Source organism: Sarcophilus harrisii, chromosome 5 (assembly GCF_902635505.1).
Source record: "Sarcophilus harrisii chromosome 5, mSarHar1.11, whole genome shotgun sequence".
Lineage (NCBI taxonomy): Eukaryota > Metazoa > Chordata > Mammalia > Dasyuromorphia > Dasyuridae > Sarcophilus > Sarcophilus harrisii.
In genome coordinates this window covers 286,479,963-286,496,320 of record NC_045430.1, presented here as the reverse complement: position 1 = coordinate 286,496,320, position 16,358 = coordinate 286,479,963, and the positions used below count along the sequence as shown (strand labels likewise).

The 16,358-nt window shown below is 60.5% G+C and overlaps 2 protein-coding genes across 2 annotated transcripts in view; one reads left to right on the top strand and one right to left on the bottom strand.

Moving 5' to 3' along the window:
* The first annotated feature begins 373 nt into the window (after nucleotides 1–373).
* LOC116419567 (basic salivary proline-rich protein 1-like) lies at nucleotides 374–2,969 on the top strand. The gene is made up of 3 exons (XM_031940289.1): nucleotides 374–604; nucleotides 906–1,409; nucleotides 2,340–2,969. The coding sequence occupies exons 1-3, from the start codon at nucleotides 374–376 to the stop codon at nucleotides 2,967–2,969; spliced, it is 1,365 nt and encodes a 454-aa protein (XP_031796149.1).
* An 11,967-nt stretch (nucleotides 2,970–14,936) lies between these two features.
* The window catches only part of COL28A1 (collagen type XXVIII alpha 1 chain), a 32,453-nt gene continuing 31,031 nt past the window's right edge, over nucleotides 14,937–16,358 (bottom strand). The window contains exons 29-30 of the mRNA XM_031940288.1: nucleotides 15,849–16,017; nucleotides 14,937–15,562 (exon numbers count right to left, since the gene is read on the bottom strand). Coding sequence (XP_031796148.1) covers nucleotides 15,553–15,562; nucleotides 15,849–16,017 — 179 coding nt within the window. The 3' untranslated portion in view covers nucleotides 14,937–15,552. The remainder of the gene's footprint in view (nucleotides 15,563–15,848; nucleotides 16,018–16,358) is intronic.

Here is a 16,358-nt window from a genome sequence, read left to right as displayed (position 1 = left end):
CCCCCGGGATCTGCTTGCCATGTGTGAGGCCCGTGTGCCCACGGGCATGGAGCCTGTGAGGACCCCAGGGCTCGGTGGTCTGTCCCCAATGGAGCAGCTGGTGGGCACCGGGAAACCCGGGCCCAGAGCCAGCCTCAGATGCGCCCTAGCTGTGACCACGGGCAGGCTTGCTTCAGGCCCCTCATCTGGAGCAGCCCCGGCAGGGTCTTTGCAAGGGAGGGGGCCAGTGTGAGCAGACTCGGCCCCCGTCCACGGCAGTGCCCCGTTTATACACCGCCATGGGTGCAAAGTTCCATCCAGGAAGCCGCCCAATGGGAGAAAAGCTTTCATTCAGGAGTATTTGGGCAGTCGAGGTGCGACCCTAAGGACAGACATGGCTCTGGGACAGGCTGGTCTCCACCGACAGGCCCCGGGCACAATGTGGGAAGTGCTGGGAGCCTCGAAGGGGAGTCAGCGACGGTGGGAGCTCGTGATCCGTGTGCTGTGGTGGGCCCCAGGGGAGCGGAGGGGGGGCCCAGGGCTCTGGGGCTTCCAGCCCCGCAAGGAGCCGCCTCCTGGCTCCGAGAAACCAGGTGTTCCCGACTTTGGGCCCGTCCTCTCAGAGGTGCGATGATGAAGGGGTGGGGCCGTCCGGACTGGGTCTCGGGAGGCTGCCCCAGACCTGCCCCCGACACCTGGGCTTCCTCCTTTAGGTCTTGAAAGTGTGTGCACGTGCACACTCACACACACACACACACACACATGTGTGCACACTCACACATACACACACACACACATGTGTGCACACTCACACATACACATGGAGGGCGACTGCAGAGAGGTCTCCAAGGGCCACGTCGGTGCCCGCGCTTCCTGAGGACGGGGGTGGGGTCGGGTTTTCTGTTCCAGGCTCCGAGCCCCCTTAGATCTGCGCTTGCGGCTGGAAGTTAAAAGCACTGGCCCCTTGGAGAGAAAGCTCTGGCAAAGCCAGCCAGCTGCTAAAGAAGCAGAGCCCCCCCATCCCACCGAGGCTCCCGGCCCGCCGAGCCCCCCAGCCTGCTGAGACCCCCCATCCCACCGAGGCCCCCCAGCCCGCCGAGCCCCCCAGCCTGCTGAGACCCCCCATCCCACCGAGGCTCCCGGCCCGCCGAGCCCCCCAGCCTGCTGAGACCCCCCAGCCCGCCGAGCCCCCCGGCCTGCTGAGCCCCTGGCCTGCTGACCCCCCGCCATCCCACCGAGGCCCCCCAGCCCGCCGAGCCCCCCAGCCTGCTGAGCCCCCCCATCCCACCGAGGCCCCCCAGCCCGCCGAGCCCTCCTGTCCTGCCAAGCCCCCCCATCCCACCGAGGCCCCCCGGCCCGTCGAGCCCCCCAGCCTACTGACCCCTCCTGTCCAAGCTGTGGCTCTTCCAGGGGCTGGCACGGCTGGGAGGGTGGGGCCGCGAGGGGAATCGCGGGGTTTGAATTATAGAACTGGGAGAACCCCAAAGAAGCCTTTGAGCTTTTGGAACGCAGGGAGACCAATGGGTCACCAGCTAAAGGAACGAATCGGGGCTCTTGACGGGAAAGGCAAACGTGAAGCTAAAATGCGAGTCCTTGGGCCACATAAGGAGAAACTGGGAGAGATCCCGAGCGTGGGAAGGATTGGAGGCAAAAGGAGAAGGGGTGGCAGAGGACGGACGGACGGACGGAGGGCGGCCTGGAAGCCCTGGCACAGCTCCCAGTCGGGCCGAGCAGAGGCAGAGCACCCCCCCCAGCAGGGCTGCGTGCGGGGGGGGGGGGGCTGGTCTCCCTGCTCCTCGCTTCTTCCTAACTCAACCGCGTCCCCCCTCCCCTTTGGGAGTCAGGCCGTGGAAGCCAGAACCCCAGATCTTTGGGGGGGAGGGGGGAAGAGGAAGCCAGATGGCGACTGTGAGGGAGAGAGCGGGAACCGGGGGCCGGGGATGGCGGACGATCCCCAGTGTTTCCGCAGGTTTTTGGGAGGACCATAAAGAGCCTCCAGGTCGGGGGTCGCTGAAGCAAGGACGGAGCCGTCCCTGGCACCGCCCTCCCTCCCGGGCCTCCGTCCTCCGGCCCTTTCCTGTCCCACACGGACCAGGGAGGGGAGGGAAGCACTGGCCGTTTGGGAGCAGGGCCCCCCAGGTCCCAGTGGCCCAGCCGGCCGAGGCTGAGCCGCCTTGCCTTACGGCCGCGTCCCCACTGCGGCCCGGGCCCGGGAGGGCCCTGAGAGAGGGGGCACAGGGAGACGGCTGGACTGGAGTAGTCGGCGAAATACGCGGGCAAGTGAGAGGCCCGGCCGGGCGCCCGGCTCTTGCCTGTTCCCTCCCCTCCCTCACCCACCCCTCTTTCTATCTCCTTTACAGGCCGGGACCCTCACGTGGCAGCCTCGGACAGCTCAGCTGGCACTGGGGGGAGGGGGCGGGGGCGGAGTCGGGCTTTTGAAGGTCCATAAACTGGACCAACTGGCTGGAGCAGGAGGAACAATCCCAGTGCCGGCGGGTGGGGCGTCAGGCCCGGAGCAGCGGTCCCAGGGGTGCCCTCGAGGCCGCGGCGTAGTGCCTGGGGGCCGACAAAGGCGGCCAAAGCTGGCAGCAGGGCGGCTGACCCCCAAGCCGGGCACCGGAGGGCCCTGGGGGCCACCGCGGAGCTGCCTGGACGGGAGCCCCTGGGGGCCTTCTCTTCCCTCCTGGGACCCCAAAACGCGCTTCTCTCGGGCCCGACGGCCCCGCGGGGGCCGGCCACCCCTAGAGTCCCCGCTCCCTCCTCCCCTGCCAGGAGGCGGGCTCCGAAGCCAGGCCTTGGCAGCTGCTGTGCGCGTGGGCTTCTGCTCTCCGCCGGACATACCAAATCCCCGCTTTGGGGAGCGGGCAGGCGCACATCCACTGAATGGAAGCGTTCCCTGTGTGACCCTGCTCGAGTCACTTAACCTCTGCTCGCTCAAGTGGGCCAACCCTCAGACCCCAGCCTGCTCCCCTCTCAACTCGGGGGACTAAGGGGACCGAAGACCAGCCCCTCCCCGCAGCCAACCAGCAAAGGGGTCGCTCGGAAGGAGGCTTAACCCCTCTCCAGCGGCCCCCGCCCCACCAAAGGCCCCGCCTCGAGTTTGGGGCTCTTGCTCTCGCCTCTTTCTGCCTGGCTTTGGTTTTTCTCTCTGAGCCAGGGCTCCGGTGCCCCCGAGTGGGCCTCCCTGGCCCGCTTCCCGGGCTGGGCTAGCAGGAGGGCAAGCTGGGGTCTTGGTGACCCGGAGTGCTCGGAACCCTGTATAAACAGCTTGGGGGCCGGGCTGGCCGTGAGTCAGCCTCGGGAGCCTCCCCAGAGCCGGGGCGTCTCGGCTCTGTGCCTTCCGATCCTTCCTAAGCCCCGGACGCTTTCAGGACACGCCGCGCCCCCCCTCCTTCCCCCCGGGTAATTGGCAGCCGGCAGCTTGAAAGGACCCGGGCGCTCCCTCCCAGGAGGGAGCTGAAGCTCCCCACGGTGGGTGGTATCCCCTTAAGTACACAGCGCACACCCCGCGATTACCGCAGCCGCAGCAGCCAGAGACTTCCCCCAGGCCCGGCTGGCTGACTAGCAGCTGGCAGCGGGGGCCTGGCACCCTGGGCAGTGCTCTGGAGCGCCCTCCCCCTCCCGTGCCTTGCCATGTCCTTCTCCGGCTCGCCGTGCAGATGGGGAAACTGAGGCAAACGGACGGGGCTTGGCCAGCAAGTGTCTGAAGCCGGATTCGGACTCGGGAGTCTGCCTGACTCAGCTCTGCCCCGGCGCGGGTCTGAACAGAAGGGGACACGGCAAAGCTGGGCTTCCTCTTGCACGGCCCCAGGCAGCCGTGGGCTTCATTGGAGACCCCAGAGGAGCCCCCGCCCCCGCGGAGAGGGACTGGCTGGCTCTGCTGCCGTCCTGGCCCCCCGCGGGCTCCCACTCTCCCTGGGGCCACGCGGGGCAGGCGGCCTCCCCTCTAACGACTCCCGTGGTTCACTTCCAGGCCCCCTAAGCTGGGGATGCTCAGGACCAGCTCCCCGCCCCCACCCTCAGGCCCCTTCCAGGGCAGAGCCCCCATTTCTGGCTCTCATCCCCGGGGCTGGGAGCACTTGCTGCCTCCCTGAGCTTCCTCACAGGAGGAGCCGTCCCAGGCGGAATGAATGGACTCTCCCCCTCGGGAGGGCTGCAAGGAGAGGCCGCGCGGCTCCCTGGGGGCTGGAGGGGCCCTCCCAAATCTCAGGTTCTGTGACTCAGTGTGAGCGGCACCGGCCGGGCCTCTAAAGGTCCGGTGACTCCCCTGCCATTCCTCAAGGAGGGCTGCCCAGGGGTGCCCCTCTGCCGGGGAGCCCGCTCTCCTTGTGCCTGCCCGTCCTGGTGCTCACGGGTAACTGCGGCTTCCTTCTCTGTGGAAAGAGGAAAGCTGCTTCTGCCTAGGGCCATGACCCAGCCACCCATGACCCTGCGCCCCATTAGTTTATAGGCTAATCACCTTTATAGAGAGAGGGCTGTAGCCGAGGGGGCCAAAGCAAGGCTCTAATTGTCCCTCCTGAGGAGCCTTGTTAGATTCTAGCCTGAGCCCAGGCATTTCAGCTCTCCTGTGACTCAGTTTCCTGACCTGTAAAAAGGTCAGCCTGTGGGTCTGGCCGCTCCTCCCTCCCGATATCTGACTCAGGAGGAAGCCGCCCCAGGAGGAAGCCGCCCCAGGAGGAAGCCGCCCCAGGAAGGAACTTGGAGCTCGTTGTTCCCCTCCTGGGCAATGGGTGGGGGCCAGGGACGGGCAGAATCCGAGCCCTTCCCTCCTCACATCAGGCCTCAGAGTGCCCCGGAAGTAACCTTGCAGCACTGGACGCCGCTTCCCCGGCCCAGGACGCTTTGGAGGTGGCCCGGGGCTGGCGGGTGCCCGGGCGACGCCCGCGTGGTGAATGCGGGGCTTGTGGGGATGCGCCTGGGCTGCGGGGAGGGTGAGGCGCGCCTGAACGTGCACGCGGCCCAGACAGCAGGGCCGGGCTCAGGAGCGAGGCTTGCTCTGCCCTCGCAGCCCGGCCTAGGGGAGCTCTCTCCCATCTGGGGCTGGCTGACCAGCACTTATGGAGCACTTGCTGTGTGCCAGAATCCCTCCACAACATGATCCTCAAAGGCTGCGGAGCCCGAGTCTGTGGCTGGGAGTCTGAGGGAGGACAGTCTAGCAGCCTGAGCCTCCTCTCCTTGGTCCCTGTGCTGGGCGGGGAGCCCCAGGAGCCGTGGTGGGGGGTGAAGGAGCCCTCCAGGCCGCCTGGGGAATTGGGGCCCGGGAGGGTAGGGGCACGGGCGGGAGGCCCCGGGCAGGAGCCGGTGGTTGTGGGGTCAGGGGACGCGGGCCCAGGCCGGCCGGGAGACCTCCCGGGAGGTCAGGGGCATTGGGGGAGGCCGCCCTGCCCCATTCGCCCAGGGTGGTCCTGCCCGCACGGATGAGCCGTTGTTGGCCGTCGGGGAGACGGTCGAAAGGACTTAACGTTAAACACACAATGACCGGGTGAGTCATTCTGCGGTGAGCTGGAAGGCTCCAGGATGCAGCCGGGCTGAGGGAGGGCCGAGAGCTTTAGGAGACAAGGTCCAGTTGGGACGGTCCCCGGGTGTCCTTTAGTCTCTCCTGCTTCTTGGGGCAGCCAGCTCGGAAGGGCCTCCGGGCTCACAGTCTGGGAGCCCCACTGGCCACATCCGTCAGAACCCCCGCCCAGAAGACCCTTGCCCGGGACCCCCCGGGGCCCCGCCTTGCCCTTTAGGGGGGCAGAGGGTGGGGAAGGAGTGCCCCCTGGGGCCAACGACCCCAGCCCGGGGGCTCCCAAAGCCCGCCTGCTCGAAAGGAAGGAAACCCCTGAGGGCCCCCAAACCCAAACTACCCACATCCCTTTGGAGTCTAGGGTTTAGACCCCAAGGTTCCCGCCATCCAAGCCCTTTCCAGGTTCGTTTGGGCAGTGAGACCAGAAGGGCTGGCAGCTTTTGCTTCCCGCTTGGGAGAGACGGAGGAGCATTTGGGCCCAGGTCTCCCGCTATTGGAGAAGGCCGGGCCGGGGCCTGGGGTTGCCCTGGCTCCCTCCCTTCAACTCCCCCGTGCCTTCCCGGTGGCCACCCATCACACACACACCACACAACACCCAAAGACCACAAAACCTCACACACAAACACACACACCAACACACACAACACCACACACACAACACACACACACACACAGAAACACAGACACACACACACCAGCACAACACACACAACACAAGAACACAACACAGAACACCCAAACAAACACCAAGACACAACCACAAAGAAAACCAACAAGACAAAAACCAAAAACCAAAAACACAGACAAACAAAAAAACAAAAGAAAAACACACAAAAACAAAAAATAGAAAAAAAAAAAAAACAAAAAGAAAAAAATAAACAACACATGCATAAAAACAAAAAGAACAAAAAAAATAATATATATATAAAAACATAAAAAAAAAAAATAGACATAGAATACAAACAAAATAATAAAAGAATAAAAGAAAAAATAAATAAAACAAACATATAATAATATATTTATAATTAAATTTAAAAAACACATAGACATAATATATTTTAAATATAATATTATATAGAATAAAAAACTCAAACATTAATATTATTAACAAAAAATTAGAAAACTATTATTAATAAACATAACCATAATATATAATATAAATATATATATTAATTAAATAAAAATAACATAAATAGAAATATTATATATAGAAAATTTAAAATTATTAAAATAACATAATAAATAGAATTTTAAATAATATAATTAATTAGAATATAAATATTAAACAAAAACAAGACAAACAAACAAAATAAATAAAAAACATAAAAATATAATTTTAAAAAAAAAAAAACAAATAAAAAGAAAAAATAATAAAAAAACACAAACAGACAAAAAAAAAACAAACACACAAAAAACACAAACACAAGAAAAAAAAACAATAAACAACAAAGAAAACAACAAACAAGACAAAATAAGAAACAAGACATCAAAAAAAAATAAACAACACACAAGACAAAAAGACAAAACAACAAAAAAACAAAATAACAAACAGACACCATAAAAACATAACTAAAACAACATAAATTTAACAAAAATTCCCAAAACCACAAAAAAGAATAAAAACCAAATAACAAAAAGAAAAAAAACAAAAAAGACAAAAAAAAAAAAAAAAAAAAAAAAAGAAACAATAAAAAACAAATAAAAAAACACAACACAATAATCAAAAAACAACAAGAAACAATAACACCAATACACAACAACAAAAAAAAAAAACCCAAAAACCACAAACAACACACAAAAAACAATAACAGACAAACATTAAAACAAAAAAAATAAAAACACACAAACAAAAAAAAATAACAAAAAACAACATAATAAAAACAAACAAAAAAAAAAAACCACACACACAATAAAACAAACAAACAAGAAAAACAAAAACACAACAAACAAACAATTAACAACACACATGAAAAAAACACAAAGAAAAAAACCGCACAAACAAAAAACACCAAACCCCTTCCCCAAAGACAAATCCCTTTTTGGGGGGTTTTAAAAGGGGGTTTTAAAATTTCCCGGGCCCCGTCTTTCAGGGGCCCCTTTGGCAAGGGGGTCCCACCAGCCCCAAGCAAACCCCCCCAAACCTTTCCCCTTATTCACCTCTCCCCCCGGGACCTTTTATTCTTTATCCCCCTCCCTTTTTTAAACCTTCTTTCTGTGGTGGGCCCGAAACTTTTTCTTTGTGGGGCCTTTTGGGAAATACGGGGAAAGGGTTGCCGGGTTTCCCCGGGGCCTTAAGCCAAATTTTTTGGGGTTGAGGCGGGGCCAAGGTGGGTTTTGGGGACCAAGGAAAGGGGGGCCCGTGGGGGGGGAAAACCCTAAGCGGGGGTCTTGCCCAGCCAAAATTGGGGCCCCCGGGGGCTGGGGCCGGAAAGGGCCGGGCGGGGGGCCCAAAGCCCGCCGGAAGGAAGGCCCGGGGCCCCCGGGGAAGCCTTTTGGGCCCGGCTGACCCCGGGGGGCCCAAACGGGGCCCAGCATTGGGGCCTCTAGGGGGGCACCCGGGGGCCTCCCGGGGGTTTTATCCCGGCCCCCGGGGGCGGGGGCTGGAGCACGGAGCCCGGGCCCGGGGCCCCTGGTTGGGGGTCTCCCCAGCCCCCAAAACTTTCTCCTGGCCCCGCGGCTGTCTCTCACCCAGCAGGATGGCAGGGAGCTGGAGCCACTTACCGACGGCTCCCGCCGCCCCTGCTGAGGGCACAGGGCAGCCCCGGGGCAAGGGGGTCCGCACCAGAGGCAGCCTGGATCCCCCCATCGCGCCACCTTTTCAATCCTTCTCTGTGGCGCTTGAGGAAAACGAGAAATTCATTCATTTCTCTCTAGCTGCAGCCCCCTCTCCCCCCCTTCCCCCCGCCCGTTGTGGCAGTCACTTGTTGAGCTGCCTTGGTGCCCGGGCCCGGGGCTTTTCGGGCAGAGGAAGCCGTTCTCTTTCTGTTGATGCAGGACCAAGGAATGCTTATAATTAGGGATAATTAGCAGAGAATGGCGACATCCGGGGTGGGGGTGGGGCAGAACATGTCATGCAAGGGTTAAACCAGAGCTCATCCAAGCCAACAAATTGGGGTGGAAGCTCCTCGAGGGCTCGAAGCCGTCAAGGGCTCTGTTTGCGCGCTGGGGTCCCATAGAGCTGCGAGAGCCAAGCGTGGCCCTGAGCCGTGACCCCGAAGGACGGGAGGGCAACAAGGCAGGGGAATGACGGGGGGATGCTCTTCTATGGAAGCACAAGGGGGGCTCCTCTGCTCTCAGAACTCTCTGACCCTCTCCCGGGGGGTCTGGGGGGCTGGAAAGCACAGATGAGACCCGGGCCCGAGCGCGGCTGGTTTGGGAGGATTCCCAGCCACCCCAAAGCTCCGCGCCGGGAAGGCAAAGCCCGGCCCGGGGCGCGCATTACCCACGGGGGAAGCCTGGTCCCAGGCCTGCCAGCCCCGGCCCGGCTCGGCCACAAATCGGGGCCCAGCACCTCCTGGGCCTCTGAGGCCGGCGGCAGCCCGCGAGGAGCTCATCCCGAGGAGGCTATTTATCCCTGGCTCGCGGGCCAGGCAGGGCGAGCCCCGAGAGAGCTGTCGGGCAGCACGCGGCAGCCGCGGGGGCCTGCGGCCTGGCCCTGCTGGTGCTGCGCTAGCTGCTGGCCCCCTCAGCCGGAGGTCACACACCTGTCCCCCGCCTCCACTTCTCCCAGCAGGTCCCCCGACTGGGCCTTCTCTGGCCTGGGCCTTCTCCGGCCTGGGCCTTCCCCCGCCTGGGCCGGGCCAGGCTGGGAGGCCATTCCGACCGCTGGGTCTCAGCCACGGCCGAGAGACCCCCTCAGTGCTGGGCTTGTAGCATGAGGCCTCGAAGCCCTCTGCCCACCTTCCTATTCAGCTTCCTATTCAGCCTGGACGTCACTGCTGAGAGCCCACCTGGCAGGGGCAGCCAGTGGGGGCAGGGCCGGCCTGGCAGGGGCAGCCAGTGGGGGCAGGGCCGGCCTGGCAGGGGCAGCCAGTGGGGGCAGGGCTGGCCTGGCAGGGGCAGCCAGTGGGGGCAGGGCCGGCCTGGCAGGGGCAGCCAGTGGGGGCAGGGCCGGCCTGGCAGGGGCTTCCTTCGGTTCCAGGCCCAGGCACTGAGGCTGTCTCCCTGCCCCCCCCCTCGCTCCGTTGCAGCATCCAGCAGCTCCCTGGGCCTTCCATCTCTCAGCTGGGGATTAGCAGATCCCACAAAAGGCGGATGACTCGGAGCCCGGGGATTGACAGGGGCGATTAGCCCTCGCGGGTGCTGGGCCGGCCCCCCTACCAGGTGTGTGCCCAAAGCTCCCTGAGCTCCCCTGAGCCGGCACAACAGGCTTGCTGGAGGAGGCGAGCGCGCCCGTTACGGCCTCCTCCGCCCCTCAGGCCTGGCCCCCGCGAGCCATGCCAGCTTGGCCACGGAGTGCATGGGCCACGGGAACGGTGACCCAAGGGAGGCGCCATGAACAAAGTGCCGGGCGACAGAGGAGAGCGGGGAGACCTGCCTCGGGCGGGATTTGGGTGCCCCTGCCCCATCCCATCCACAGGGCCCAGCTATGCCCTCGGGCATTGGCGCGACTGTAACTGCTTAGGAGACCTCCAGGGCCACGGGTATGGCCATCCTCCCTAGAAGCAGACCCGGGTGACAGGCCGTAGCGGCAGGGCTTCCGCCCCGGCCTCCCCAGGCTGGCCAGGCCCAGCTCCCTGCCCGGCCTCCTGCGCCCCGAGCCAGTGTCTGATGTGCCCCCTGGCTGATGCCGGGCGGGGAGGGCACAGCCCCAGCCAGCGAACAGTCCAGGCCTGCTCACCCGACACGATGCAGTGGCGAGCGGCTGCCGGGCCGTGAGAGCGGCTCCCATCTTCCCTCCAGCACCTCCTGGCTGTGGGACTTTGCCCAGCTGTGCTCACCTGTAAGATGGGGACCACACCATCTCTCGGGACTGGAGCTGCCCCCTAGAACTCCCAGAGCGTGAGAGGACCCTCCCCAGCACGGCCCATGCAGAAGGCTGGGACCCAGGGGGCTCAGGTCCAGGTGGGGGCATGAAGGCTACCCCAGAACCAAAGTCCCCTCAGATTCAGCGGCCGGTCCAGTGCTATGCGATGTCCCCTGACGTGAGCAGCCCTCTGGGACCTCTCAGCGAGGAAACGAGAGCCAGAAATAGACTCTCCAGGGCCCAGTATTTTAACCTTGGGCTGGGGCCCTTGCCGGGGAGCTCCCCTGGCTTGTGCCCGGCCAGTGAGAGGCACAAGCCTCCGTCCTCCCCGGTCCCAATCACTGGTAGTCTTAGAGGGGCCTCGGAGGTGGGGCTGGTGGGCACAGGGGATCCAGACCTTTCTTTGGTCTGACAGGGATCGGTGGGCAAGCGGGCCCAGGGGAGGAAGGGGCCTCGGGGCTGGGCTTCTGCCCCACCAGCTCTTGCTGGCCAGTGCCGCGGGGGACCAGGGCACGTGGCCCAGGGGCCTCAGCCACAGACACCTCGGTCTCCACTGGAAAAGCCTCAGGAACAGAACATTGTCGTCCCTCTGACTCCTCCACGTGGCCACGGGCAGGGTGCGAGGGCCCCCCAGATGAGCGTGGGGAGGATGGCGACCAGGACAAGAAAAGTGGGCTTCAGAGGGAAGAGGTGAGGCCTGCGTGGAAGCGTCCAGAGGAAGGTCCTGCCAACTTCTGGGTGCTGGCCTGGGATAAAGGAGGCGGCCTCCTCCCCGCGGATGGAGACCAGGTCTGCAGCCAGACGAGGTGGCTGGGGGAAAAGGGAGAGAGAAAATGGGAGAGACAGACACAGTGGATCAGAGAGAGACGATCAGAGAGGTCACCCATGGAGACCCCTCTGTGTGCAGCAGAGGGAGGGAGGGCCAGAAGGAGACCGAGCTTTCTGCCCATAGGGGACCCGCTCGTCTCCCCCTTCTCCCTCATCTTCTTAAAAGATGTTTTTCTGGTTTCAGTGATTCCAATCGCACCAAAAGTGCTAAATTGAGTAGATGACTAAGTGTTTTCCATCGCCAGTGTTCCAACAGGGTGGAGCGCCATCAGCCCCTGGAGTCGAGCTAATTCACGAAACTAAAATGAAACCAGTTATAATTAAAAGTCCCTTTGGAACTCAGACAACTCGGCACTAGTCAGTGGGAGAAGTGGGGGGGGGGGTAGAGAGAGCTGGCTTCATTTTTCAAAGTTTTAATTTCTATTTATTTTTAAATTTTTTTCTTGTTCCAAACTTTTTCCCTCTCAACGAGAAGGCGAGCAATATGATATAAATTACTCGTGTGAAGTCATGCAAAACATTCCCACGTTAGCCATGTTGCAAAAACAAATAAAAAAGGAAGAAAAACACAGGAAGAAAAAAAAAGCTTCACTCTGCACACAGAGTCCTCTGAGAGAACTCAGAGTTCTCTGGGGGTGGAGAGCATTCACGGGTCCTTCAGAATTGTCTTGAAGCTTGATGGAGCACCTAGGTTTTATGTTGCTCATACAGCGCTGCTGTTACTAAGTACAAGGTTCTGCTCACTTTACTTTGCATCCGTTGACACCAGTCTATCCAGATTTTTCTGAAGCCGTCCCGCTCATGTTTTTCCAGTACGATGGTATCCATCTCCATCGTATACCCCAACTTATTCAGTCTCCGATTAAGGGTCGTTCCTTTTTCTTTTTCCAATTCTTCAGCACCACAAAAAGAGCTGTTACAAATATTCTGTAAAAAATAGATCCTTTCCCCTTTCTTTAATGTCTTTGGGATACAGACATAGTGGTGGGGCAAAGGAATATGTGTGGTTTCCTAATCCTACAGGCTTAGTTCCAAATTGTTTTCCAGAAGGGTTGGACCCATTCACAACTCCATCCAAATGCAGTGACCTTATTTTCTCACATCTCCTCCATCATTTACCCTTTTCCTTTTACGTCATGTTAACCAATTTGCTAGGCAGGAGGGGGCACCGTAAAGTTGTCTTAATTCGTCTTTTTCTATTCAATAATGATCTAGAGCATTTTGATGTGACCCTTCCAGCACTCTTTTCTTCTGAAAACTCCTGGTTTTCATCATTGACCATTTATCAACAGGGGAATGGCTCTTCTTTTTACATATTCCATTCAGTTTAGCATCTATTTCAGAAATAAGGCCTTGGTCAAAGAAATTTGCTGTAAAAAAAATCTCTCCCATTTTCCTGCTTCCCTAACTTGGCTACATCAGTTTTAATTTCATGTCATCAAAATCAGAAAATGACCCAATTCTCGGTACCTCTTGTGTAATCATAGACTCTTTCAGCCATAGAGCTAACAGGTCTATTATTATTATTATTATTATTATTATTATTATTATTATTATTCGATCTGGATTCAGACAGAATCAGTTTCTTCTCTGGGTGGGGACGGGCTTTTCCATCTGAATCCTTCAGGGCAGCTGTGGACGACTGTACTGCTGAGAACAGCAAAGTCATTCAGGCTGCTCATCCCAGAGCCCGGCCATTTCTCGGCATGGGGGCTTTGCTGGAGTTCACGAGGACTTTCCAGGTTGGTTTGTTGTTTTCCAAGAGCCTTCTAACAGGTAACATTTTCCCCGCTCCCCCAGCCTGCTTTTTTATATCCGTCCCTTTTTATATCCATGTTGATTTTGTCTCACTATATGGTGTGCAATATTGGTCTAAGCCTAGTTTCTTCCGAAGTGGTTTCCCAGGCGCTACCACCCAGCTCCCCGCTTTGGGCACTTTTGATCCCTTCTTCGGGTCCCGCGGCAGGGAACACCCGACTCTCTCCCCCTTGTCCCCTGGCTCCTTCTCGGTTCTTTGCTGTCAAATCATGAGAGTCCTTGCCTAAGCTCTAAGGCCTGTCTGCGGCTCGAGGTCCGTCCCGGGAACCTAGAGCTGGGCTTCCCAGAGGCCTTTGGGCTCGCTCCGGGCCAGGGTGACTGCCGCCAGCCTCTGGGCAGCTGATCCCGCAGTGCTTATGCGGTGGATGGGGCGGCTTTGGTTCGGTTCTCCTCGGGAAGCCCCGGAGGGGATTTCCCAGGCCGCCTCCTGCTCCCTGCGAGCCTGGCAGGCGGCCGAGCTCGGGGAGTGCGGGGCTCGCAGCGCCCTGGGATTTCTCCGGCACGTGACCCCCACAAAACCTTAGGCAGCCGGCCGCTCTCCCGCCTGTCTCGGAGGCTGCCAGGGTGGGCCGGCCAGGAAATCGTGTCCGTGATTGGGTCCCCGCGGCCGGCCCGGGGCCGGGCGAACTGCGTTCCCCATCCCAGGGCGCCCTCAGCCCGGATTTTGCTGGGGAGGAGAACCCGACTCGCGGGACCTGCTCTGCGCTGTGGGTCAGAAGGATCTGGGGAGCCCCGTGCCCGGCCATCTGCCCCAGCAGAGCTCAGCAAGCCCCGGAAAAGCACAGCGGCCCTGCCCTCCCCCTCCCGGCCCCCCGCCTCCCCAGGGCGCCTCTCGCTGGGCACTTGTTTCATGGTGTAGGAGCAGCAGCCGCCCAGCCGAGGGTAGGGAGGGGGCAGAGGGAGGGTAGCCGGCTTGGCGGCTACACCTGCGGTCACAGAGGACCGCAAGCCCGCTCACTGCCGGGCTCTGCCAAGCCTGAGGGGACACGGAGGTCACGGGAACCAGCGCAGCCCCCAGAGCCCGACGCCCCCAGCCGGTCCCCCCAGAAGCCCGGCCCCAGTAGCCTCCCCGGGGGACCCGCGGCTCCTTAGAATCCTCAGCATTTAGCTCCGCCGGACCCTCTCCAAACCGCCCGGAGCTCACACCGCGGGAGGGGCTGGCATCGGTGTCCCCCACCCCGCGCACCAGGCCCTGGGCGCCACAGTGGGCCAGGGGAGGGCCCGGGGAGGGCCAGGGGAGGGCCCGGGGAGGGCCAGGGGATGGGGGCACTAACGGGGCCACACCGGAGCCCTGAGCGCCGGCTTGTTTTTGAGCCCTCCGAGGGGCTGCAATCGCCATCACTGGAGCGAGCGTCCGGGGAGGACAGCCCGCCACGGGATCCTGGTGTGGACGTGCAGGTGGGGGGGGAGAGGGGAGGGGGGCGCGCTGCTCTCCGGGAGCCGCTCCCCTTTCTGCGCCGCCCAACCCATGAACTGAGAGCGTCTGGACGAACGGCCCTGCCCCGGCCTCGCGGCTGGGGTCCGGGAGTTCCCGCCCCTTCCCCCCGGAAAGGGGACACAGGCGCTCCGAGCTCCCAGCCTCCCTCGGCGGCGGCAGCTGCCAGACCGAGCTGCGAGGACCAGAAAGCCAGTGGTCTGCCGTAGGGGATTCTGGGAGCTCCCTGGGGACGCAGGCCCCCGAGGCAGGCTGGGAGCTGGCCAGGCAGGCCTCTGGGGTCCTTGCCCAGGCCCCGCCACCGAGCTTCCCTGGACAAGCCCGGGGGCCTGGCTCTGTGCCCAGGGAGTGCCGGAGCCACCTCGAGTATCTGGACTGTTGTTCCCTTTTTTAAATTCAGATCAATTTCCTGAGCATTAAGTAAGCACCTACTGAATGCTCTGTAGCCTGCCAGGTGATGGGATACAGGCAAAAAGGGAAGAGTCAGTAGTCCCGGCCAGTGAATAGGCATTTAATGCTCACACGCAGGAGTCCATCAAAGCAGAAGCCATGGGGACCTTTAGGAGGAGGTTGGGAGGGGATCCAGCACCAGGGAGGGGGGTCGCCCTCCCGTTACTCGGGGGCCTGCCAGCCTGAGGGAGCTTCCACCCCAGAGCCTCCAGGCCAGGGCAGATAATAGGGTGGGAGGGTCACACGGGCTGGGGGTGCTGATTGACAGCTCAGATACCTCCCTCTCTCCCTCCCTCCCCCCACCCCCACTGTAAGCACAGAGGGAGGCTCTTTGGACACAGACTCTGCAGGCTGTGAGCCTCTGCCCTCTGCCCGGCTGGTGGGGAGAGAGAACGGGGGTCGGCTCTTGGTCCCCCGCCGCCTCCCCAGCCCAAAGGTGCCTCCCAGAGCGGGCGGCGCGTCCAGAATGAGGCTTCACGGTGTTTCCGGTAACTGTCCCCGGTGTGGCCGCGGTGGCCATGGCCCTCGGAGGGTGGGGGGAGCCCCCACGGCCGCCCCACGTCCCCTTCAGAAAGCTCTGTGGGGGCAGAGAGCGACAGTCAGCGTCCCCACCCCCACCGGGCCCTTCCAGTGCGCTCTGAAGGACACTCGCACCCACACCCCTCCATGCTCACAACCCCCCCACTCACACTCACAGAGCCCACTCACACTCACTCACACCCATCCATGCTCACGCTCACCCCACACTCACACTCACACACACTCACTCCCCCCCAGCATCCTGGGGATCACACTCACCCCCCCCAGCGTCCTGGGGATCACACACCCCCCCCAGCGTCCCAGGGGCACACTCACCCCCTCACCCGCGCACGCAGGCTCCGCGACACTCCCGCTCGCTGTGGAAGCGGTTGCCGGTGCCGCCGCAGCCGCTGTACCAGAAGCGGGCGCACGCGTCCACCTCGCGGTCGTAGTACCAGCGGACCACGTACTCCCCGCAGTCCCCCGGCCTCAGGGCTTCCAGGCACCGGGGATCTAGGGGCCGAGGGCAGGGCGTTAGCTGGGGGCCTCTCCCTCTCCGCGCTCACAGCCAGGGGAAGTGGCTCTTAGCGGGACGCGGGAAAGGTCAAGCACGGGCGGGGGCGCTCCGGGAGCCTGCGGGCCCAATGCCGGGGAGAGCGGGCAGAGCCCCCGGGGCCCGGGGCCTTCCTCAGCGGAGAGACCTGTGGGATACACGGGCGCAGGGGGGCACGTGGGCGGGAAGCAGAATCCCACTTGGGTCCTGTGCCAGGGCTTACTGTGACCCAGCTAAGCCCCCCCACTTCTCTGTGGCTCAGCCTCCACCTCCACAAATAAGGCCGACAGCTCTCTGCCTC

Coding starts and splice junctions, on each gene's coding strand:
- LOC116419567 (XM_031940289.1), top strand. CDS start 374: ATGGCTCTGGGACAGGCTGGTCTCCACCGACAGGCCCCGGGCACAATG. Junction 605..905: donor TTGGGCCCGTCCTCTCAGAG/GTGCGATGATGA, acceptor GAGCCCCCTTAG/ATCTGCGCTTGCGGCTGGAA. Junction 1,410..2,339: donor GGGCTGGCACGGCTGGGAGG/GTGGGGCCGCGA, acceptor TCTCCTTTACAG/GCCGGGACCCTCACGTGGCA.